The 22,332-nt window shown below is 53.3% G+C and overlaps 2 protein-coding genes across 3 annotated transcripts; both read right to left on the bottom strand.

Annotated features, from left to right (window-relative positions):
* Window positions 1-235: 235 nt before the first annotated feature.
* BLM (BLM RecQ like helicase) lies at window positions 236-15,404 on the bottom strand. 2 transcript variants are annotated; one of them, XM_074549044.1, is made up of 21 exons: window positions 15,186-15,404; window positions 14,520-15,103; window positions 12,936-13,104; window positions 12,418-12,530; window positions 11,937-12,069; window positions 10,340-11,043; window positions 9,469-9,645; window positions 9,028-9,146; window positions 8,268-8,381; window positions 7,432-7,530; window positions 7,196-7,344; window positions 6,793-6,899; window positions 5,877-6,037; window positions 5,230-5,425; window positions 4,305-4,495; window positions 3,616-3,763; window positions 3,085-3,284; window positions 2,145-2,337; window positions 1,882-2,004; window positions 1,364-1,571; window positions 236-573 (listed from the first exon to the last, which is right to left on the bottom strand). In XM_074549044.1, the coding sequence occupies exons 1-21, from the start codon at window positions 15,284-15,286 to the stop codon at window positions 390-392; spliced, it is 4,173 nt and encodes a 1,390-aa protein (XP_074405145.1). In that variant the 5' UTR covers window positions 15,287-15,404; the 3' UTR covers window positions 236-389. The 2 variants fall into 2 exon arrangements, with proteins under 2 accessions (XP_074405145.1, XP_074405146.1); XM_074549045.1 differs by having other exon boundaries at window positions 12,418-12,527.
* A 174-nt stretch (window positions 15,405-15,578) lies between these two features.
* On the bottom strand, window positions 15,579-22,266 carry CTSH (cathepsin H). The gene is made up of 12 exons (XM_074549063.1): window positions 22,055-22,266; window positions 21,892-21,923; window positions 21,713-21,818; window positions 21,552-21,622; window positions 21,010-21,114; window positions 20,666-20,752; window positions 20,050-20,105; window positions 18,987-19,068; window positions 18,787-18,855; window positions 18,299-18,405; window positions 16,948-17,073; window positions 15,579-16,324 (listed from the first exon to the last, which is right to left on the bottom strand). Exons 1-12 carry the CDS (start codon window positions 22,125-22,127, stop codon window positions 16,249-16,251), a joined length of 990 nt encoding a protein of 329 aa, XP_074405164.1. The 5' UTR covers window positions 22,128-22,266; the 3' UTR covers window positions 15,579-16,248.
* Window positions 22,267-22,332: the final 66 nt, after the last annotated feature.

Genomic DNA, 22,332 nt, shown 5'->3' with positions numbered 1-22,332 from the left:
AAAACATTCATTACCTTTCTCCTTCCCAACCTGTTCTTTCCAGAGGGGCAGCCCAGCTCCGGAGCACTGAGACAGGAGCAAGTGAGGACAGAGGCAGCCACAGCCTTGGGGACATGCAGCCCCCAGAATGTGGGGTCATGATCATGTCCCTGAGGGGGCTGTACAGCAGCAGCACAGGCAGGAGTCACCAACAGGGGAGAGTTTCTAGAACCACTCACAAGCAGAAAGGCCCAAATAAACTGACAAGTTAAAAAATACTTATTTAATGTGAGCTTTTGTACTTGACAAATACACAAGTCCCAAAAGGTTCAGCAGCAGCAAACTAAACAAAAATTTAATAAACAGTAATTCCATCTTCAGGAAATTCATCCTGTAATTGCATTTCTCAGCTAAAATATGGAATACGAAGGCTGAAGGAAGCTCCTGGATTTGGGTTTGGGCAGTGCCATCATGGCCAGCTTCCCAGCAGCTCCCTGTGTGCCACCAACGCTGTAGGACCCGGAGCTGGCACCGGAGGAGGCTGGAGCCTTTGAACTCGGCAGCTTCTTGGTCCTTCTGTACCTGCTGTAGCCACTGCAAAAATCAGAGAAGGTGTGTGTGAGACACCTGTGGCACCTGCCCTGGCCCCTGCACCAGCCTGCGCTCACACAGGCACCACCACTGCATTTTCTGGAAGACTACACACTCATTTTGTGATTTTTCTTTTTTTTTTACACACATGGCTGCAAAACGACCTCTGAAATGCAAACAATACAGCTATTGCTCTGGGATGTACCCAAGGGTGAGCAGCAACAGCAAGCGACACTTCTGAGGCAGCAGAGTTAATGACAGATATTCCAGTAGATGGGAAAGTTCCAAGGATGGGACAAAACCTGCTGGGCTGGGAAAACCATTTGCTACAAAAACCAGGCAGCAGAATGATGAGAATTGGGGAAGGGAAGGGGAAATCCTTGGGAAGTGGGAGATCTGCCTGAGAAGCTCAAGACCAACCAACAGCAGATGCAGGTGTTGCTTTGCATGATACAATCAGAAGGAGAATCTGAATTAACAAGGGGCTGAAGTTCAAATATTCCATCAAATGTTCAAAGTTTTAAGACCTGTTTGTGATTTCAAGCAAGGAACCTGGTGAGCCTGCTAATGCTGGCTATGGCAGAACACTGAAATGGAGTGTTCCCTGCTCAGCCTGCAGCAGTCAAGTGTGAGGACAGCTGTTAAATATCCTTCCTCACCAGCTTTAAAAAGCAAACATGCAGAAAAGCACAGCGGAGCAGCTCTGACCAGGCACCTGGATAGTTTTAACAGCATTATTTAAGCCCGTGCAGTGGGATAACTGCTGCAGAGAGAAGCGACCCCAGGCACGTACCCTCTGGGGTGGAACTGCTGGCTGCCACCACCAGCCGTCCTTTTCCTCTTGGTGTCCCTGGAGGTGGGCGCCCGCTTCCTCTTCCTCCTCTGGTTTGTGTTATTGCCAAAATAGCTGGAGGTCGTGCCTGCATCCTCTGCTTCCCCATCGCTCCCCAGCGAGCCCGTGCTCCCCGTGGCCGCGTCCCCGCCCGGGCAGGCGGCATCTTCTACACAGGCAGGGAGGGAAAACCAACTCGGTCAGGGAGCACCCAGGCCAGTCAGGACACTCTGCTGGCGTCAGAACATCTGTCCTGGCCGTTCCTCACCTCCTCTGCACTGCCCCACACCTGAATTTATCTCTAGTGGGAAGGCAGAAAGACTTTGGTGTGTCCCGAAAGTGATTGCTCCCTTTTGGAATTATTGAACTGTAAAAATTAGTTATTTGTGATTAAATCATGGGAACTTTTGAATCAACCATCTGCTAGAGGAGGAGAGAAAGGCACTGAACAGAAGTACATGTTGAGGTACAAAGCACACCTGGGATGGAGCATTCTGAGTACTTATCCATCACTTTAATTATTTCTGCACCGTACTTCTCCAGTTTGTCTTCTGTGACACCATCGATCTGCAGCAACACCTCCACGTCTGAGGACAAGGTTTCTGCAGTACAAAAGTATCCCTCAGACATGTCAAACAAATAACTTTTTATAAAGATACCTCTTTATAAAGAAGGAAATAAATTCCTTTCCATGCCCCTCTATGCAGAAGCCCCAAAGGACTTCTGAGAAATCTGGCCTTACCTGCTATTTTCTTTAGGGTGGAAGTACTGAAGATATTGAAGTAATGCACGTCAAAGACTTTGCCCAGGGTTTTGCAGGTGTCTGTAAGTTCACTGAGGCACTGTTTCACCATCTCTTCCCGCTGGGACATCTTTGCCATGGAAGCCCTTTGCCTTCTGATGGCACTGGCACTCTCTGTCTCGTGGAACTCCACCTGTTAAAATGAGCCATCGGTAACTGCTGCCAGGGAGTTCCTGCACACCCTGACTGATAACACAGGGACACAGCAGCACAGGAAACTGAGATATCCTCTGATGGACCAAAAAAAGCTGTTCACCCAGCACACATATTTAAAATAAGTTTTTACAGGTTACTCAGCCCCACCCCAGTTTCCTCAACAAAGGGCTGGAAGAGTTTAGAGAGAAGGAAAACCTCCAAGAGCCCAATTCCCAGCTGGCTTCAAACAGAGGTCACTGGGGTAATGCTGAGGGCTCTGTCCTGCTCCAAACACAGCACTAATGCAGAGAACGTGTTGCTTCAAGAAACCTGGGACTGTTCCACGACCTTCATGAAGTGCCTATTCCATCAGATCCCATCAATGACTAGGAAAAAATAGAGTAGAAAACAAAGAAGGGAGTGCTGGTTCTTCTTCTTTCTCTTCTTAGCCATCTTTCTGTGGAGGTCAGAACTTTCCTCCACTGTCCAGCAGGAATTAGATGGGTGGGGAAGAAGAGAAAGGTTTAGACCTCTCCAAGCCTCTCAAACTCACTTTTTGCCCCACAATATTATTACTGGAATACTGGGCTAGGAATCACACGTGTTGGATTCTGTTCCTTCCATCTACCAGACATTAGTTCAGCTGGAGGCAAACTGTGTTTAGGCTACCCAAGGGAATATGCTAAAGGAAAACTGCAGCACCTTCCTTAAAACAATGCCTTCAAGAAATGAAATAGTTACACACCTGGAGTGACCCATCCAGCACAGCCTGAGCTCTCTCTCCCAGAATGACATAGGCCACTGCCTGGTCATTAGCTGTGATGTACAAATCCTCATCCAGGATCTTGTCCAGGACCAGCTTTCTGAACAGCCTTTCAGCATTGTGCCTGGAATAGGCAGCTCCCTTCCCAAATATTCCAGACTGAATCTTGGCACTCGTTGAACCTGTGCAACAGAAAGCATAGGATGAGTTTGTGCTCACATAGCCCATGTACACGCATTTACAGATGTGTGGGAGATTCCCAAGGCAGTCTATTCACATTCAAAAAAGCCTTTAAACACTGGAAAACCAATATTATCACTATAGCAACCTAAAATGGATTAAATCTTCAGTTTCATTTATTTTGGATCACTTACCACCATGAGATTCTTGGGAAAATTAACTTTGCGAAATACACATTTTTTTTAAACACCTGCTGGCATTGCACAACCCTCTTGATTCCTGGTCAGGGATTTGTGCACCAGGTCATTGAGGAGTTTCTGGGAGAACACTCACCTAGGAAAATGTCCACCATCATGTTGAGGGTGTACCGGCCAGAGCCTGGGTTCCTGCTGCCGTTGATCCGCCCCGCCTGCGCGCAGTGCTCGCGCACAAACCGCACGATGCTCTTCACATCCTCGGTCACATTCCGTGATTTATAATCCTGTCAAGTCACACCCCATCAGGACATGCCATTACGTGTTCCTGCCCTAATGCAGGCTGTTACTGACAACCTCAGTTTTCGTGATTGAGCTTTTCTCAGCTGTGAATTGAGTTTGTTCCAAATAAAGAAACCGTGATTTCCTAGTTAGAAACCTACAGGGATACAGTCACAGGGATTCTGGATGTGGTAACACAAAACCAGTCCAACTGACTGTATATAATCCCCCCAGGGTTATTTGTGTAGAGTGAGGTGCAAGATTGCTGGGTAAATACTGGCAATCAAGGTAAATCATTTGGGAAGCATTCCTGTAATTATCCTGCTGCGCTCTAGAACATTAGAATGAGACTAAATAGGCATTATCCTCATCAAATTTGGTTCCAATCACAGCTGTATAAGGAAATGTTTCAAACACAGAGCTGAGACACAATATCCACAGGTACAAAACTGATCAGGATCCCTTCCCTGTCGTGTAACCGCTTACAGATGCAACTAAATACAAATTCAGTTTTACACCACTACAAATAAAACCTTTGGGGTTTACCTTCTTTCTACTGCAGTTGTCACAAATCACCTCTGGGTGATCTTTGCAGAAGGTGGGGTTGAAGTTGGTCTCCCCGAAGTAGGCGAGCAGCTGGACACGGCGGCACTCGACCACGTTCTCGCAGTAGTGCACCATGCTGTACAGGTTGTTGAAGTGGGTCTGCCTCGTGTGGCTGTTCCCATCCTTCTCCACTGAAACACAGCAAATTCAGTGGTGTTTGTTAAAGCTGCCCCTCTGCCCTTTCATGGAATGCGAATAAAAACTGGCTTTGCTTAAAAAACCCGCAATACTGCCTTTGTTTAAAACGCAATATTGGCTTTGCTCAAGAAAAGATGAGTGGGTTAGTACAGAACAGATGTAGGACAGATTTTATCTCTCAAGCTTTAGAGAACTGGGGAAGGGAAATAAGGCTAGAATGACAAAAATCAAGAGAAGGGTAAGCATGACAGCATGAGAGAAAGTGGCCTCAAGTTGTGTCAGGAGAGATTTAGATAAGATATCAAGAACAGTTTCTACATAGAAAGGGTAGCAAAGCCCTGGCACAGGATGCCCTAAATGGAGTTAGTATGTTTGGAAGTGCTCAAAAAGTATCTGGATGTGTCACTTGAGGACATGTTCTAGTGGGGAACAGGGGGGTGGAGTTGGTCTGACAGTTGGATTTGATGATATTAAAGGTTTTTCCACCCTTAACAATTCCACGATTCTGTGAAGCAAAATGGTTTTAGCTAAAATTAAGTACAAGTGACAAAAATCCTGCTCCTGGCACCTGAATGAAAACCATCCAGGTAAGGATTCCCAGTTCTTCCCTCCCTGCAATACTGAACTATCCATGGCATTTGTAAAAGGAAAGTAACACAGGCTAAAATGAGACCAGCAACAATGTGATGCTGTAATGTCATCTCCAAGTCCCCAGAGAAGAACTCACTCAGGATAAGCCTTCTCAGCCTGGTGACATCACTGTAGCTGTAGAAGAGCAGGCAGTGGGACATCTCTCCATCCCTGCCAGCTCTGCCAGACTCCTGGTAGTAGCCCTCGATGGATTTGGGAAGGGACGCGTGGATAACGTAGCGCACGTCGGGCTTGTCGATGCCCATTCCAAAGGCAATTGTTGCACATATCACCTGGGAAGGAGATCATCATGCTCTAGACACACATTAGGGAAATCACTCCTGCAGCACTGCATGGAAAGCAGACCTGGATTGGCAAACCTGGAGGACTCAGAATTTCAGCTGTAACAGTGCAGAACAAGCACAAAACAGCAACAACCTCCCCTCCTGTGCTCCAGACACAGGAAAACCCAAACCCCAGGCTCTGCACAGCAGTGTGCCGGGAGCTGTTTCTTAAGCCTGCCCTGCTCAGGTCCTCCCTGCTGGAGTAGCACACCTCGGTGCAGTGCTACAACCTTTCAATCACAGAATTTCCAGTGGAAGGTGGGAGCTGTGCCCCAGCAGGTCTGCTGGGATCAGCTATTCAATACTGCATTCAGTGATAACAACTTCCCTATTATTTCCCAGGCCAAGAGGGATAAAAGTGCCCAAATTTTCTTCCCTTTTTCTCCCATTTTTTCTTCACCTGGCATCCCTCCTGATTAACCCACTTCTGCTGCACCAGATCCCTGTTGGAATCGGTGAGGCCGGCGTGGTAGGCCAGGGCAGCCAGCCCCTCCTTCTGCAGGATGGCTGCTGTGGTGTCACACTCGTGCCGGGAAAGGCAATAGATTATCCCAGAGTCATCTGCAAAGAGATGGGAAAGGAAATCTGAACTACAGTACAGTTTTAGTTGCTTTCCCTGCTCAGCCTGCCAAGCAGACACCGACCTCTCCCCAGCGGAATAAAGATAAGAGTAAAGATATAACTGCTTCACTATAGAACTTATTTTATCAGTACAAATAGTCTCGACAGTCTTTCCTACACAGTCTTTTTGGGCTTTTGATGAAGTGGAATGAAGAAATGTTTTCCTCATCAGTATTTCGCAATCTCAGGATTTAGCATCCATGAACGAAACCTATATAATTCAAGAGTTAGAGCATTCCAGGAAATGCTCTCTCTGAGGGTACAGCATGGGAGAAGCTCTGAGGGAGCTTGGTGTAATCCAGTTCCAGCAGCAGGAGCTGCAGGACTCCAAAGTGAGCCTAGAAAGATGGGAATCTCTGAAGATAGCTTCAGGGGGAATTACAGATAAGCAGACCAACGCAATTAAACAATTAAGATATTGGGTGACCTTTATTCTCTGAAGACATGATCCTAAAAGCTCTGGCAGGCTCCAGAAGGGTCATTCAAGAGCATCAGCACAATTGACTTTTCCATCTTAACTTAAATTCTCAACTTTAGAATGCACATAAATCTGATTCCCATTTTCAGTAACATCACTTTACCCCCATCTTGCTTTTCTGGTAAATATATCACTATTACAGCATTATGAAAGCTTTTACTGCCTTGAGAAGTGGTTCATGAAAAGGCCTGTGGGCACCATGCTGCTGAGTACTCACGGGGGTGATATTTTTTAATCCATTCCAAGCAATCCATCGCCACCTTCTTTGGCTTCTTGGGCAACACATCATATTTCAAGTTATGCCTGTTGAAGCTCATTGTAAACCTGAAATGTGACAGTTCATGGTGCTTGTTAGCCTTCTGGATACAGCTATGTTGTGTTAAACAGCTTCCTTCATCATGCAAGGAGGGGCTTGGTGAGTTTTTTGCTTCTTACGTTAATATTTTAAATCTACCTCCTATTAAACTCCATGCATGCATTTAATTTAATTTCATTTCATCAGATACAGCTACACAAGGATTTTAGATGGACCTGTGAGGCTTTTTTTACTTCGCTAAGCGTTCCACTCAGAAATTCCGCGGCACACACAAAGGGTTCCAGAAGCCTGCGGAGCAACTCACACTTGTGGCTTGAGCATCTCGAGCTGGTTGAGGATGTCCTTCTGCACGCGGGGGTTGGCGGTGGCCGTCAGGGCCATCATGGGCACGGAGCGGAACTTCCTGCGCAGCGTGTTCAGCCGCTTGTAGTCCTGGCGGAAGTCATGGCCCCACTGCGTGGAAAACACAATTTCAGTGCAACTCAGTACAACCCTCCAGCTGAGTCCTCTGGCATTCCTGAAAACAAGGGGAGGCTTTACCTGGCTGACACAGTGGGCCTCGTCAATGACAAAACGTGCCAGGAGTTTCCTGTCGTAGAGGTTCTCCAGGGCGGACATCAGGCGGCTGCTGGCACACACCTGGGACATGCCACCAGTGGCAATGGAAAGCAAAATACCTGGGCTGCAAGTGTCAGCTGGGCTGGCTGAGAGCACACAAACCGCTGTCCTACGCTGCAGAATCACCCTGCACTGCCCAGCTGAGTGCTCAGGGCACAGAGATGATCCCACTCAGCTGCGTTCTCACCAAGCAGCTGCTGTGGGATTCCCACCAGGTTCTGGGATCACCCACCCCAAGGCCCCTCATTCTGAGGAAATTGCAGTAAATTGAAATTACTTATGTCAGGAAACAGAGAAAAATAATGCTGAAGAGAGAAACACAATCAGCACGCTAACCAGCCCCCTCTTACAAAGCTCCTGTGCAATAACATATTTTTAAGGCAGCATATAATGCAGCCCAAGGCAAGCTCTGACAATTCCCTATCACCCTGACAATGCTGCATTTTTCCTGTATTACCCTATTAGAGCAGTCTGGATTTAGTAGCTACAGGACAGTGATTAACACTAATGTGCATCAAGACAGATTGAAACAGCTGGGCATGGGAGCTTGTTGTAGGAATTTACATTTTACAGACATACTCAGTTCTTATTCTTGGCTAATTACTGATTGAAATTAGCTACATCCGTATAGATTCTTAATGAGTTACCCAAAACCTAGCATTTTTTCCCCAGAAGCCTACTCTGAGTGCAGATTTTCAGCACCTCACATCCCCCCCTCTTAGCCCCTATGGTTTTACAACTGAAGATAAAGTACAGACCTTCTCAGGGGTGACATACAGCAGCTTTATCACAGGGTCTTTCTTTGACAACTGCATGTAGATTTTTGAGGCATCAGCATCTGTTCTGTCACCAGTCAGGTATGTTGCAGCAATCTATATTAAAAAAAAATTATAAACACATATATTGAGTTTTATTACATGCAAAACAGAACCTCCAAATGAAGAAGCTCCCAACCTCTCACTACAAACCATTTCCTAAGCAGACAGCCTTGGGAACACACGTTTGGAACACACATCTGAGCAGCCTGGGCCAGGGGAATGTGTCCCTGCCCATGGTGAGGGGTGAAACAAGGTGAACTTTAAGATCCCTTCCAACCCAAACCGTCCTGGGATCCTGTGATCTCCTGCACCTGCATTTCTGCTCTGTATATCATGTTTCCAAAGATGTTTAGCACCTCCAGAACCCCCCCAGCTCAGGAGCTCCTGGGGCTCGCTCCCACTGCAGGGCCAGGCTGCTCCTGTGTAGGCCAGTGATCACAAACCTCAGAACCAGCCCCTGCTCTGCAAAACACAGCTCCAACACCCAACACCAGGAGCAGCAATAAATCCAGCGGTCACACTGCCAAGATATTCGAGTTCATCCAATTTAGCTCTTCCCAGGCAACTTCCTGTGCCGTTCACAGTGTCCACCTAATCTATTTATGCAGTTTATATCTGGGAGACACAAGATTTGCTGTAAAATTTCAGATTTCTAATCCAGTTACCTGCAGCTTCACTCAATAAAGCTGCTGGAACTTACATCTAAAGTCTTCAGCTTCTGAACCTGATCGATGATGAGCGACCTGAGCGGAGAAATAACGATGGTGACCCCGGCAGAGACACAGGCTGGTAACTGGTAGCACAGGCTCTTCCCACCTCCTGTGAGGATGAGACAACACAGCAAGGGTTGGCTATGGAGAAAAGGGATGGACACCTACTCCTTATTTCCCATTTCACAGCACCCCCGGAAACAACACATTTCGACCAATGCCTGCCACTGAGTGACACCTGTAGGATAAGGAAGTGTTACTGTGTGAATTATTAAGGAAAGCAGAAATTCAATCCCCTCACTCAAAATACCCCAGTGCAAAAATAGTCCTGAAATCCTGCAGTCACAGAATTCCAGCAGCTCAAAGGCACAGAGGAAAAGAAAAGCTTGTCCCAAAGCTTGCAAAAGGAGCTGCAGGTTGGTACCCTGTACCTGTGGGCATGAGGATGAAACAATCCTCCCCCAGCAGAGCAGCATTGATGGCCTCCAGCTGGTTTGTCCGGAAACAGTGCAATCCAAACTTCTTGTGGAATATATTCATCATTTCTGCAGAATGGGGAAATTTCATGCCCCTGAAACGCTCCAGTGCAGGGTTATGAACCACTGGATCTGGAAGACAAAAAAATGCAATTAGAGCAAGTTATGACATGAAGTTACAGAAGGAATTGTTCCCTGTGAGGGTGGGCAGGCCCTGGCACAGGTGCCCAGAGCAGCTGGGGCTGCCCCTGCATCCCTGGCAGTGCCCAAGGCCAGGCTGGACAGGGCTGGGAGCACCCTGGGATAGTGGAAGGTGTCCCTGCCATGGCAGGGGGGGCACTGGATGGGTTTTAAGGTCTCTTCCACCCCAAACCATTCTCTGACTCTGATTTTTACCTCCCCTTTTGCCAGCCTGTCCCTATATTAACCTGAAATGACACTGACCAACCCTGGGCCCTGGGGGGACTGAGTTTGCTTCTACAAACCCATTTTGGAACATCTTGCAGTGAAAACCATTGTACCACTTTGAATCAAAAGCTGCAGAATCATTATTTAACTAAAACATAGAAATACCCTCATTTCCAATTTTAGCAGCCTCATCTTCCAGCAGCCTGAAAGCAGCACAGGAAGGGAATATTCAAGTTTAGCATCATTTAGAGGAAAAAAAACCCCAAGATGACTTTGCAAAAAAGGAACCAAAAGAAACTTCCACAGAAACAAAAGGCATGGATGTGATCTGTAGTAGCTACTTGGTATTAGATTAAAAAAGAAATAAATAAGAATTTAAAAATGGAAAACCCCAACAACCCTCAGGAGTGCAGCTCACCTGGATGGTTCTTTGCTGCCATGGGGAGGGCTGGCTGTGCAGCAGCAGGAGTGGAGCCCACAGCCGACCCTTTGGCCCGGGACATGATCTTGGACAGGAGGGACTGGGCAGGAGGCCCCTGCGGGCAGGGCGGGCGCAGCGGCGTGGGCGGCCCCGCCGGGGCGGGCACGGGCACCGGGCTGTCCCAGTCCTCCTCCTCCAGGTCGTCGATGTCAAACGCATCCAGCTCCAGGTCGCTGCCCAGGCTGTGCCCTGCGGTGGGAGCTGCGCTCTGGGCCCTCAGGGCTGTGCTGGTCAGGGGCTGCACCCCGCTCCTCGGCCCAGGACTGCTGTCCCAGCTGCTGTCACAGGACTGCAGGCTCAGCCTGAGGGAAGCTCCCTCCCTGGCACCTGCCCTGGCACCTGCCCTGGCACCAGGCAGCGCTGCAGGGCACGGCGTCTCCTCAGCACCCTGCCTTGGAGCACAAGAGCTGTCCAGGGTTTGGTTGGCTTTGGCAGAAGAGCTGTTGGAATGAACAGAAAGCACCGACGGGAGGTTTGTGGATTTGGGGGAGTTTCTGTCAGAGCTGAAGCTCCAGCTTGGGCCAGAGCCTGCACCAGGACACACACGAGGGCTCTGCTCCATGGGAGACTTCCAGCTTCTAGGAACACTGGTGTTGATGCCATTCTGTTTCAAACTGGCAGAATTAGCCAGCAGTTTTCTCCTGGGAGAGATAGCAAGGGAAGGAAGAATGAAAAAAAAATATATATTTAGTCACAAGCAATGATTTACCAAGTTCTACAACATTCATTAAACAGTTTTGTCTCACTGCTATTAAACATCTTAACATATGGTTCTGAGTCACCATGTTTGAAAATGATTTCAAACAAATTTAGGGAAGAGAAAATACCACCAGAAGAAACCAATGACAAAACTGTGACATCATCTCTACAGACACAATATAAAACAATTCCTAAAAGCAAGGAACAGATCCAGGCAAGGTAGAATATAAAAAATAAATCCTTAAGAAGCAAAATCTGAAGTTAAAAGTATGCCTGAACCACATCATGTTTTTAGGTACTCTCTAAAGACTATGTCTGACTACAACAATGAGAAATAAAACAAGTTGCTGAACTGAGAACATTTACAGAAGCTCAGTGATCCCACTCAAGGAAGAATCTAAGCAAAATGCCAAATCCCAATACTTTGTCCATGCATTGTGCCTCAGATGAGGCAGCAGACAGAGCAGCAGGCTGTGGCAGCAATAATTCCACTGGAAGATGACAAGTTTGGGGGTATTAGGAGAAATCCCCATCCCTGCAGTCAGCGAGGGGGGAGACAGCACCAAGCTGAATGCCCATGGCAGGATTACTGAGGAGGACACCTGGCAGGTCACAGCACATCCCCTGTGGGTGCAGAAGCCCCTGGTGCCAGGCAGCTCCTCAGGCTGCCCGTGGAGCTGGATCCTCGCTCTGGCAGCACACAGGGAGCCCAGCGCTTGCAGCACTTCGGGGCATTCTGTTCCCTCCCTCAGCCAGCGCTCCCAGCTTCGTTCTCCAGAGTGCTGGGGACACCTGCAGGCGGCTCCCTGCTCCACACGGAGCTGCTCCCGCCTACCTGAGGTCCCGGTGCTGCAGCAGGGCGCGGGCAGAGCGCAGGGCCTGCAGCTCCTGCAGCGGGATGGCATCCACCAGCTCGCAGATGGCCTCCATGACCGCCAGCAGCTGCGGCGCCACCGGCACGGCCTCACCTGCCACGGGGAGGGAGCTCAGCACAGGCACTTTGATCACAACAGTGCCCACGGGATGCCACCCTCCAGAGGACAGTGACTGCACTCAATCCGTCTCAGCAATTTACTTCCAACATACTTTTAGTCCATGTGCACAAAGAAACTGTTTCTGTGTGCAGGAACTCCATGAATCTACATATTTTTGCCCTTGTCTTTTATTATCTGTCTATAATCCAACCATTTATGTCAACTCTCCATCTACAGATGTTCATTCTCCATCTGTTAATGTTCTTGGATTACACAGGATAATAAATAGTTACAAACTACCCCCAAAATTAGAGATATGAAATTCCAAAGCATTTTGTGTACCTGAATCTCCTGCATTGGCATCACCAGGATGTGCTGAGGGAACTTTCTCCTGCCTGGCCTCAGAGATGCCAGGTGTGCACCTTCCTCCAGTGGGAGAGTCTCTGAAAACACTGCTAACACCAAAAGGAAAAGCCATGAAAATACAGATCTCTGTAAACTGAGGCACTTCCACAGAACAGTGGGATTTAAGGCGTGTGGTAAGATAAATTCCTGAAGGCCCAGGCAGAACCCAAGAGCTGAGCAATCACTCATCCTGGGTGCCAACATGTGGAATTTTCTCCCATCCCACTACAGAAGTCACTCTGCTTTTTTCTGAAGTGAAAGCCAGCTAAAACTAATTTTATCAGTCATAAATTAGTATTTGATAAAGCATTAATTGCAGCTGCCAGCCATCAACCTGGCAAGCAGCAAAGAGACAGAGCTCAATCTGTGCCTCACTAACAAGCAGGAGTTTGGGCTGTTTTTGGTATTTCCGCGCTCCTGCACCAGACATGGTTTCAGCAGTGAGCTCTGGTTACCCGGTGCTCTGTGCAGAGGGGGAGAAGGGCGGCAGCTCCTCCTCCTCAGGGGAGGGAGGGATGATGTCCAGGTCATCCTCGGCGATGTCAGCGCCTGCCCACGGCCCCGCGGCCTCATCCAGCGTCGGGGAGCTGCTCCCAGCCCGCTGTGGCTCCTGGCCCCCTGCAGCTGCAAGAGAAGGGCATTGACACTGCTGGGTGACACTGCACACTGCGCCAGCCTGCCGCAGACAGAGGGGAAAACAGCAGCCAGGCTTCAACACACTCGTTGGATACGGCTTCTGAGTTCCAGAGGATAAAACCTGCTGCTCCCTTGTCTCCCCAGTAAAACAGACAGACAAATCCCCACAAACCCTCATGGAAGTGGAAAAGTGATACGAATAAACCTACAGTCACCTGTCCCTGGCAGAAGTGAAACACTGAAGAGATCTATTTTTCTGCAATACTTTTCTACAAAAACCTGTTTCTATTAAAAGCTCCTATTATATGAAATCCTAGCCTTAAAAGAGTGCAGACTCATTAGCTGGCACAATCCCTGTACTGGAACTGGAAGGTAAATGTACATGTATTGTGTCTTAAAAGACAAACCCTACAAAGAGAGGTCAATATCATTAACTTATTGAAATTAATTTCAACGAGAAAGGAAAAGACAACAAAATATTAAAAACAGAAATACAGTTCACAAATGTTTTCACCACTCAGTGTAAGGGCAGCATCCCGGAACATTCTTTGATGTTTTCAGTTGCATAAACATGTTAATTTCCCAAATAAAGGTCCAAAGTTTCAAAACACAGGAGGTAAGGAATCTAAAATAAAGCAGTTCTGTGGGACAGAGCTGCCAAAGCAATGACAGGCAGGAATTTTGTGATCATAACTGAGAGTTGGAGTTTTTTTGTGATGTTTATGCTTGTGCTAAAAATGGAGAGCAATCACTTTTTCTGGTTTGTTGCATTCAGGTCTGTTCAGGTCTCTCCTGCATGAATTTTCTGAGTGTTTTTCTCTCCATAGCATCCCTATAGGTTATCGATAATTTCAGGAATGCCATAAATCTTGTAACTGCAGCACAAGAGCAGCTGCTGCTCCTGCACCGGCAGGACGCTGTCCCGCTTCCAGACTGGGGGTACCCAGAAGCGAATCGGGGCTCCTTGCCAGAGCCGAGCACGGAGCAACCCGTGACTCCTGAGCAGCCACGGCAAGCCAAGCCCCGGGGTGCACACCCAGCTGCTCCTCCAGCCCGGTACCTGCACACCCAGCCCGGTACCTGCACACCCAGCCCGGTACCTGCACACCCAGCTGCTCCTCCAGCCCGATACCCGAACACCCAGCCCGGTACCGCACACCCAGCCCGGTACCCGCACACCCAGCCCGGTACCCGCACACCCAGCTGCTCCTCCAGCCCGGTACCCGAACACCCAGCCCGGTACCGCACACCCAGCCCGGTACCCGCACACCCAGCTGCTCCTCCAGCCCGGTACCCGCACACCCAGCCCGGTACCCGCACACCCAGCCCGGTACCTGCACACCCAGCCGTTCCTCCAGCCCGGTACCCGCACACCCAGCCCGGTACCCGCGCACAGCCCTTACCTGGGCGCGCCCCGGCGCTGCCCGCATCCCGGCGGGGCTCAGCAGCATCCAGGTCCCCGCAGCCGGGCCCCGCAGCCGAGTCCTCCAGGCAGATCACGGAGCTCTGCGAGCAGGGCCGCGGCTCGGCCTCCGCCGCTGCCTCCCCGCCGCCGCTGGGCCCCGGGGTCCCGGGAGAGCCGCGCGGGGCCGGGCTGGGGCCGGGCCGCGGGGGCTCCTTAACGGGGGCTCGCAGCCCCTTGGGGGACACCAGCGGCGGCCGACAGAACTTCTTTTCGATTCCCGACAGGTCGAAGTCATCGATGTCATCCCACTCATCGCCGAAGCTGATAACGGGGCCCGCAGCGGAGCCGGGGCCGGGAGCGGAGCCGGCCTTCCCGGCGGGAGCGGAGCCGGCTTTCCCGGCGGGAGCGGCGCTGGCCGGCCTGGCCGCGGGAGCCGCGGGGGAGGCCGGAACACAGCCCCGCGGCGGCGCCTTGGCGTGCGGCGGAGCCGAGGCGGGCAGGGCCAGCGAGATGTTCACGTCCTTGTCCCTCAGCACGGCGGCGGCGCCGAGGCCCCGCGGCGCCTTCTTGAAGGTGAAGCCCCTGCAAGGAGAGGAAGGAGCCCCGGTGACTCCCCAGCCGCGGCGGCGGCCGCCCCGCCCCGCCCCGCGGCCCCGGTACTCACGGCGGGCGGTCCCGCGCCGGCGGCGGCGCGGCGCGCAGGGCCCCGCGGGCCGAGTGCCGCTGCAGCTGCTCCCGCAGGTTGTTCTGCGGCACGGCCGCCATCGCGGCACCGCCCCGCCGCCAGGGGGCGCCCGCCGCAGCCTCCCGCCCGCGCTTCGCATTCGCCGCCAAAACCGCCCCCGCTCCCCATTGGCCGGAGGCGACGGGACGGAAGTGACGCACGGCGACGGGAAGCATGCGGCGGAAATGGAAGTGTTTCCGGAAATGGCGGCGCCGCCCTCAGGCCGGGCCCGCTCCCTCCCGGCTCGGACCCGCTCGGCGCCCCGCACGGCCTTGGCCCGCTCCGGGAGGCCGGAGCCCCTCAGCCCCCAGCTCAGAGCTCACAGCACAGCGCTCGGGTGACGAGGCAGCTTTATTGTCAGTGACAGATTTCATTGTGAAACAACACAGACGTGCCCCTGCTCACACGCGGCTTCATTTCCTCGGCACCGAGGTTCTGCGGTCTTCGCTGATGGGTTAAAAAAAAATCACCCGTTTCTTCTCTATGTGCATCAAAATACCCTGGTTTTTAATACAAAATATAGCAAGCATTTCATCAAAATTGGTAAAAGTGCACAAATCACAGCACTCATTCATCCTTCCTATAATGAACAGGGAAATTGCCTTCAAGGAAAATTTTAAAATCGCTACAATTTACACCTGGTGATTGCAGGAAAGCCACCGAGGGGCTGGGGGAGCTCTGTGTGCCCTCAGTCGGTTCCTGTGGGAGTTCCCTGCACCCAGGCGGGCCCTGCTGCCCCCGGGGTGGATGGAGGCACACCTGGGCACACCTGAGCACGGCAGGAGGAGGGAACCTGGCAGGGACAGGGCAGGCTCAGCTCGGGCTGCTGCTGCAGGAGAACCTGGCTGCTGTGTGTGAGGGCCAGGCTGCCTGCAGGTGACACCCCCAGCAGTGACACCGCCAGCAGGCAGGCCTGGCACCAGTTCTGCCCCTCTGGTACCAGCCTCAGCCCTGGAGCACGTCAGGCACTGCAGCCCCGTGTCCTGGGCCAGCCTGTGCCCTGCTACACCCGAGGAACGGGGTAGGAGGCACAGGCAGCCAGCCCACACATGTTCTTGCCTCGCTCGATAAGGAAATACCTGAAAGAGACAGAAATGGCTGTGAGTGAGCGTTCCCTCCTGTGGCAGGTGAGCGTGGGCAGGCCCTGGCACAGGTGCCCATGGCAGCTGTGGCTGCCCCTGCTCCCTGGCCAGGTTGGGTGGGGCTGGAGTACCCAGGGCAGTGGGAGGTGTCCCCACCACGGCAGGGGTGGCACTGGACAGGCTGTGAGATCCCTTCCCCCTCAGCTCTCCAGGCAATGCCATCCCCTGCCCCTTACACCCTGAACAAACCAGAATTTACATCTCACTCCCAAGAATCCCACTTGTGAAGCTGGGAACGTTTGTGAGGTTGGGATCTCACTCCTGGCACAAGCTGTTCTCAGTGGCTGTGTGACCAGCAGGGAGAAGCCAGGGAACCAGCAGCTCTGCCAGGCTGGCTGTGCCCTGGGCACCTCAGCAGCTCCACTGGGCCAAGACTGTGCTGGGCAGGGAGCCCAGGCCAGGCTTGGTGAGCCGTGCCACCGCCCAGCCTGGCACCATTGCCCACACCCTCCCAGCTGCCAGAGCTCACTGCAGGGCTGAGGGTGGGTGCCACCCCAGCAGGCAGGGTGTGTGCCCAGGCACAGGCACAGCGCAGAGGGGGCAGCCCCAGGCAGCCTTACCCCTGCATGCCCCACAGGCGGCCCCAGGAGTTCTTGACGATCCAGTAGGGAGTGCCATCCTCCTCCCCATAGCCCACGGCCAGCACGGCGTGGTTCACCTTGTCAGGGGTGTGCTCGCAGCGGGGGCTGCAGGGAGACAACACGGGGTGCTCTGAGCAGCAGCCTGCAATTAGCCAGGGACTGCTCAAGCAGCAGTGCTGACCACACTGCAAACACAGCTGGGGATGCTCTGACTCCCAGCTCTGCAGAGGAGCGAGGGCAGGCACAGAAAGGAGACACTGCTTTGTTTCTCCACTCTGAAACTACCAGCCATATGTGGAGTTAGGGGATCCATGCACTTTTGAGCTCGTGGCCCACCAAGATGAGCTACAGGGTAAAGGAACTTTCCCAACTGGAACCAGCAGCTCTTAGTGCCTCCCAGTGCTCATTTGTACTGCCCTGAAATTCAAGGGCACTGCTTCATGTTTTGCACAGGAACGATGAGTTCTTGGGTCTAAATATGTGTTTCCTCTAAATTTTCAACCTTTAAACTGCACTTGCTGAAAGCTGCTGCCTGTGGTGTGAAACAAGACAGCTCATGCTACATAGTCCCATCTCAAGAGCATCTATTTTTAAACATTTTCAAACTGCATCACAGGAAAAGATCAATAATCCACCTCAGAATTTCTTTTTTTTTGATCTGTTAACAGCTGCTCTGTGCTGAAAGCACTGGAGCATCAATTATTCCATGCACTCTGACTTCAAATCCACCTCAGACTGTAAATCCACAGGATAACTGCTGCTGGCGTGTTCCTCTGACCAAGTCCCTGCCCTCACAGCTCACACCTGCCCAGGGCTGGCACTGACCTGTGGCATCACTGGCTCTTGGCCCAGCAAAGCCTCTGGAATCACCACCTGCTCCTTCCTGAGAGCTCCCTGGTGCAGATCCCCAGCCTCAGCCTCTCCCTTGCACTTTCGCTGCAGTTCTGCATGACCGAGGGTTCATTACTCCCAAATACTTTTCTGTTTCTCCAAACACACACTTTCCCCTGCTGGGACAGCCCCAGCCCCATGGGGAGCTGCAGAGTGCCCTGAGCTGCCTGACTCACTGACCTTCATTCCACCACAACCTGGTCTCCAGGCTGGACAGGTTCCTAGCCTGCAGCCCTCCTCCCTGTGCTGCACCCTCATCCCCTCAGGAACCAGTACATCAAGGCTCTGTTTACTCTTTTTTTTCTATTTCCTACTGAAAAGAAGTGTGAGAACGCAGTGCAGTGTTCCTGCACGCAGCAGGATAAACAGGGATGCACGTGAATCCAGCCCTACCTGCTCCCCTTGCCCTCACCTCACCAAACGAGGGGCACACACTCACTTGGAATACACTCCTTTCCTGTAGTGCATGAAGTCACTCGTCACCTCAAAGGCAAAGCTCACTGGGTTGTGCTTCCCCACAGCTTCCACCATGCCGTCCTCGTCATACTGCAAGAGAGGATCCGGGTCATCATCTCATCATCCTCATCATCTCCTGGCTGTGCTGGCCAGGCCACGGGGGATGGATAACCCAGCTGTCCTGCAGGACAAGGAATCCAGCACTGAGCTGTAACAGGAGAACCAGGACTCTGTGCCAGCCTGGAGGGGCACCCCAGGGAAGCAGGCAGGAACCCAGGGCCTGCGTTTTGGCACCAGCACCTCCTTGGTGCCACTTCCAAAAGGTGTGCAGGACAGCAGGAGTGTGCCCAGCAGCTCTCTCTCCCCAGGAGCACACAGGCTGCAGCTGTGAGCCCAGCACACCTTGGGCACCCCAGCACCTCCCCTTGGCACAGCCCTGGCAGTCTGGAATCTCAGCCCTCGGGGCCTCACCTGTGTGATATTGATCACATCCTTGACAAAGGCGATGGCTTTCTCGGGCTGGAACTTGCAGGTGCCGTTCTGTGGGGACAGAGAGGCGCTGTGGGGGCTGTGCCAGCCCTGCTGTGCCCCCACGGTGGTGGCTGGGGCTGTGGGGGCTGTGCCAGCCCTGCTGTGCCCCCACGGTGGTGGCCGGGGCTGTGCTGCAGTACCTTGGCCCGGTAGGGGTAGCTGTCCTCCCCCATGAGCCCCTTGTTGTACAGGATGTACTCGAAGGCTTGGCTGGGCAGGCCCCTGCGAGACAACACAGCTCCGTTAGGATGCTAACAGCTAATTAGTAACGATGAACTCAGTAATGCTGCAGCCTCTGCAGAGCAAAGCCGTCGACATTCCCCACTGTGCAGCCCACTCTCACCAGCCAGGGAGGGGCAGTGTCCGTGCCTGCAGCATCTCCCTGCCTGGGCTGCCTGGCATGGTCATTCTCCAGCTGCCAGATCCCTGGAGAGCACCAGGAGCCCTGAGGGTGTGCCACCAGCTGGCCCACACAGCACTAGCCTCACATACTAAATGAAAGGTGTTTTTTGGTGCCCTCTGCCCAGCCTGGCTGGGGGACATTGAGACACCCACAGCTCCAGCAAGCAGCTGCTCCCTTCCCTGGCCACCTTCCAGAAGCACATCTCAGGAGGGAAGAAAAGAGAGATGATCAGAAGTGCTGATGTGGAAACGCCCAAGGAGGAGTCACAAGAGAGATAAAAAGCACCAAGAGTGGCTTTGCTCAGCTCTGAGCGTCCCTCCAGGGCAGCTTATCTCACAGAAAACAGAAGCAGTCAGAGAGCTCTACTCTCTGCCTTCTCTGGCAAGGCCAGGAGGTACTTCCCAAAGAGGAAGTTAAAGTTTCTGTGGGTTCTTCAGGGTGCCACGAGACACGCGTGACTCAGGGCAGAACAGCCAGAAGTCCCCTTGCTGTCCCAGAGCCCATCAGAGCCCAGCCTACAGCTGCTGTGTGAAAAAACCTCAGATAAAAAACCAACAAAAGAGGAACAGCAGAGGTTGGGAAATGCTGGAGATTTAGTGAAACATCGTAACCTCTACAGAGGGTGAAATTAAAACAAGCAACCAAATCCAAAGTTGCTTCCCCTGACACATTGCAGCTGTGGGAAGACAAAAGCCATGCTGTAATGTGGAAGGAGCCTGACCCTAGATCTGGAGGAAGGCTGTCCATCACAGGATATAAGATTCTCCAATTTCTGCTCTTTCTGACCCTCTGTGACTTACCCACTGCAGCCGTGGTTGTTGAAGGCCTGGGCGCAATCAACCAACTGCTGCTCTGCCTGCAGAGAAGGGTTTGGAGTCAGTGCTTGAGAGTTTTGAGTCAGTGATTGTCCCACACCTGTGCTCAGAGTCAGTGACTCAAAAAGCAACTGCACAGCAGGAACTGAGAGCTGGTTTATCCGTGCAGCTGGCTGTAACCACCACCAGCACTGCTTTACCCCTGGGAGTCCCTGGAAATGGCTCCATGTCCCAGGGAGGCAGACAAGGAAGACCTGGAGCAGCAGCCTGGGGTGCCCTGGCTGCCAGAGGCATTCCTCCTCACGCCTGCCAGGAATCCATGCCCCAGAAGCACTGGCTGAGATGTTTTCCAAAGGTCAGGTTTGTTTTTAACACACCCAGCCCTCAGTTATTCTGCTAAGTTGTGTAAGTGGCTACTGTCTTTCTAGTTCTTCAGGAATATAAATCCTCCCGGAGCTGAAAAACCAACATGTCCCAATGTGCTGCCTGCAGTGAGGCCGGCAGGCAGGGCCAGGCACAGCTTCTGTCCCCACACCTCTCCCAGCAGCCTCCAGCCCCTCTGACACATCCTGCTCCCCAAAGGGCTCTGAACACCTCTCACCAGAGAGAGCAGCTTTCCCGTGGCAATGGCAATAGCAGACTCCAAACAGCCCGTGGTGGAAAAGGTCCAGCAGCTCCCGCAGGGACCCTACACGAGGAACAGGAGAGGAACTGCTCCAGGAGGTGCTGCAGGCTCACCAGGCTCCCCAAAACACAGGCAGGGGGACATGGCAGCAGTGCAGAGCCTCCACTCCGTGCTGGCAGCTGGGCCTGGCCTTCGGCTCAGCCCCAGGCATGGCACAGCTCTGGAGGAGCTCCCATGGCACAGGCACCCAGCCCTGCTCCTCGGGCACGGCGCCTGCCCGCAGCCAGCAGCCCCCTCCGGCCGTGTCACACACCCCTCACCTGGTTTTTCACGGGTGTCACGAAATTCCCCTTCTTCCTCCAGTCAATGGAGTCGGGATGCGGCCCAGAGCTGCGCAGGAGGTTCCCCTTGGTGGCTGAGCAGTTCTGCAGGTGGGGCAGGAGGGCTGTGGTGAGCCGCCAGGCCAGTGGGCCACGACAGCCACCCTGCCCGGGTGAGGGCTGGTGACCAGCCCACACCCTGGCCACTGCAGCAGGGAGCACTGCCAGCCTGCACACCTACAGCCATGGCTGCAGTGCCCCGGCTGCGCAGGGAGCTGCCAGCAGAACAGACAGCTGGGCTGGAGTCAGGGGCAAGGCACTAAAAGCCATGAAGGTGGGGAACAGGGTTCATCTGGCTCTTGCCCAGTGCTGGTAGCACAGGATGTGACCTGATCACAGCAGACTGCAGGCAGCACAGCGAGGGGTGCTGGCCCAGCAGCAGGTGTGGGTCATGCAGAACCCCCTCACAAGGGTACAGATCGCTACAGAACCCTCTCACAGGTGCACTGGACCCCCTCCTTCCCTGCCCAGCCAGCATTTACCTGCGGCTCACTCCACAGGTAGAGCTTTTTGAACTCCGCGAAGGTCAGGTCCGAGAACTGGTTGAGGCCCACTAGAGGGAGGAAAAGGGGACACTGTGCTCAGCGATGGGTGCTGCCCAGGGCCGGCCGCGGCCGGGCGGGCTCGGGGCTCGGGCTCCTACTCTGGAAGCTGTGGTTGCCGGCGTTGTGCTCCTCCACGCGCCGTTTGTTGCTCAGGAAGATGCGCAGCCGCCGCGGGTACTCCTCGGGGCCGTAGCGCCGCTCGTTCTGCGGGGAACCGGCACGTCAGGGCCCCGAACCCGGCCCGGCCCGGCCCGGCCCGGCCCGGCCCCGAGCTCACCTGCAGCATCCAGGCCTTGAACAGCTGCTCCTCTGCGGGAGAGAACGGGCCCGTCAGCGGCACCGCCACGGCTCTGCTGCACCGGGGGCCGGCCCGAACCGAGCCGAGCCGAGCCGGGCCGGGCCGTGCCAAGCCGCCTCCTGCCCTCCCGGTGCCCCTGTACCTTCGGCCGAGGGCTCCCAGGCGGCGGCGGCGGCCAGCAGCGCGGCCGCGCTCAGCAGCACGGGCCAGCCCATGGCGGAACCGCGCCGGGCCGAACCGGGACGGGCGGGACACAGCGGAACCCAACCGCGCCGAGCCGAGCCGAGCCGAGCGCGGCCGAACGGAGCCGAAACGGGCCGAGCCGCGGCCAGGGGGCGGGACAAGAGGCGGGACATTGGGTGGGCGTGGTATGGGCGGGGTACGGCACTGGGCGGGGCACTGGGCGGGGCACTGGGCGGG

The sequence above is a fragment of the Zonotrichia albicollis genome, chromosome 11 (genome assembly GCF_047830755.1).
Source record: "Zonotrichia albicollis isolate bZonAlb1 chromosome 11, bZonAlb1.hap1, whole genome shotgun sequence".
Classification (NCBI taxonomy): Eukaryota; Metazoa; Chordata; class Aves; order Passeriformes; family Passerellidae; genus Zonotrichia; species Zonotrichia albicollis.
This window is presented reverse-complemented; position numbering and strand designations above follow the sequence as displayed.

Coding starts and splice junctions, on each gene's coding strand:
- CTSH (XM_074549063.1), bottom strand. CDS start 22,127: ATGGGCTGGCCCGTGCTGCTGAGCGCGGCCGCGCTGCTGGCCGCCGCC. Junction 21,924..22,054: donor CTGGGAGCCCTCGGCCGAAG/GTACAGGGGCAC, acceptor TCTCTCCCGCAG/AGGAGCAGCTGTTCAAGGCC. Junction 20,106..20,665: donor CGGGAAAGCTGCTCTCTCTG/GTGAGAGGTGTT, acceptor CCTTCTCTGCAG/GCAGAGCAGCAGTTGGTTGA.
- BLM (XM_074549044.1), bottom strand. CDS start 15,286: ATGGCGGCCGTGCCGCAGAACAACCTGCGGGAGCAGCTGCAGCGGCAC. Junction 4,496..5,229: donor GCTGAGAAGGCTTATCCTGA/GTGAGTTCTTCT, acceptor GCTGTGTTTCAG/TGGAGAAGGATGGGAACAGC. Junction 1,572..1,881: donor CTCAGAATGCTCCATCCCAG/GTGTGCTTTGTA, acceptor CTGCCTGTGTAG/AAGATGCCGCCTGCCCGGGC.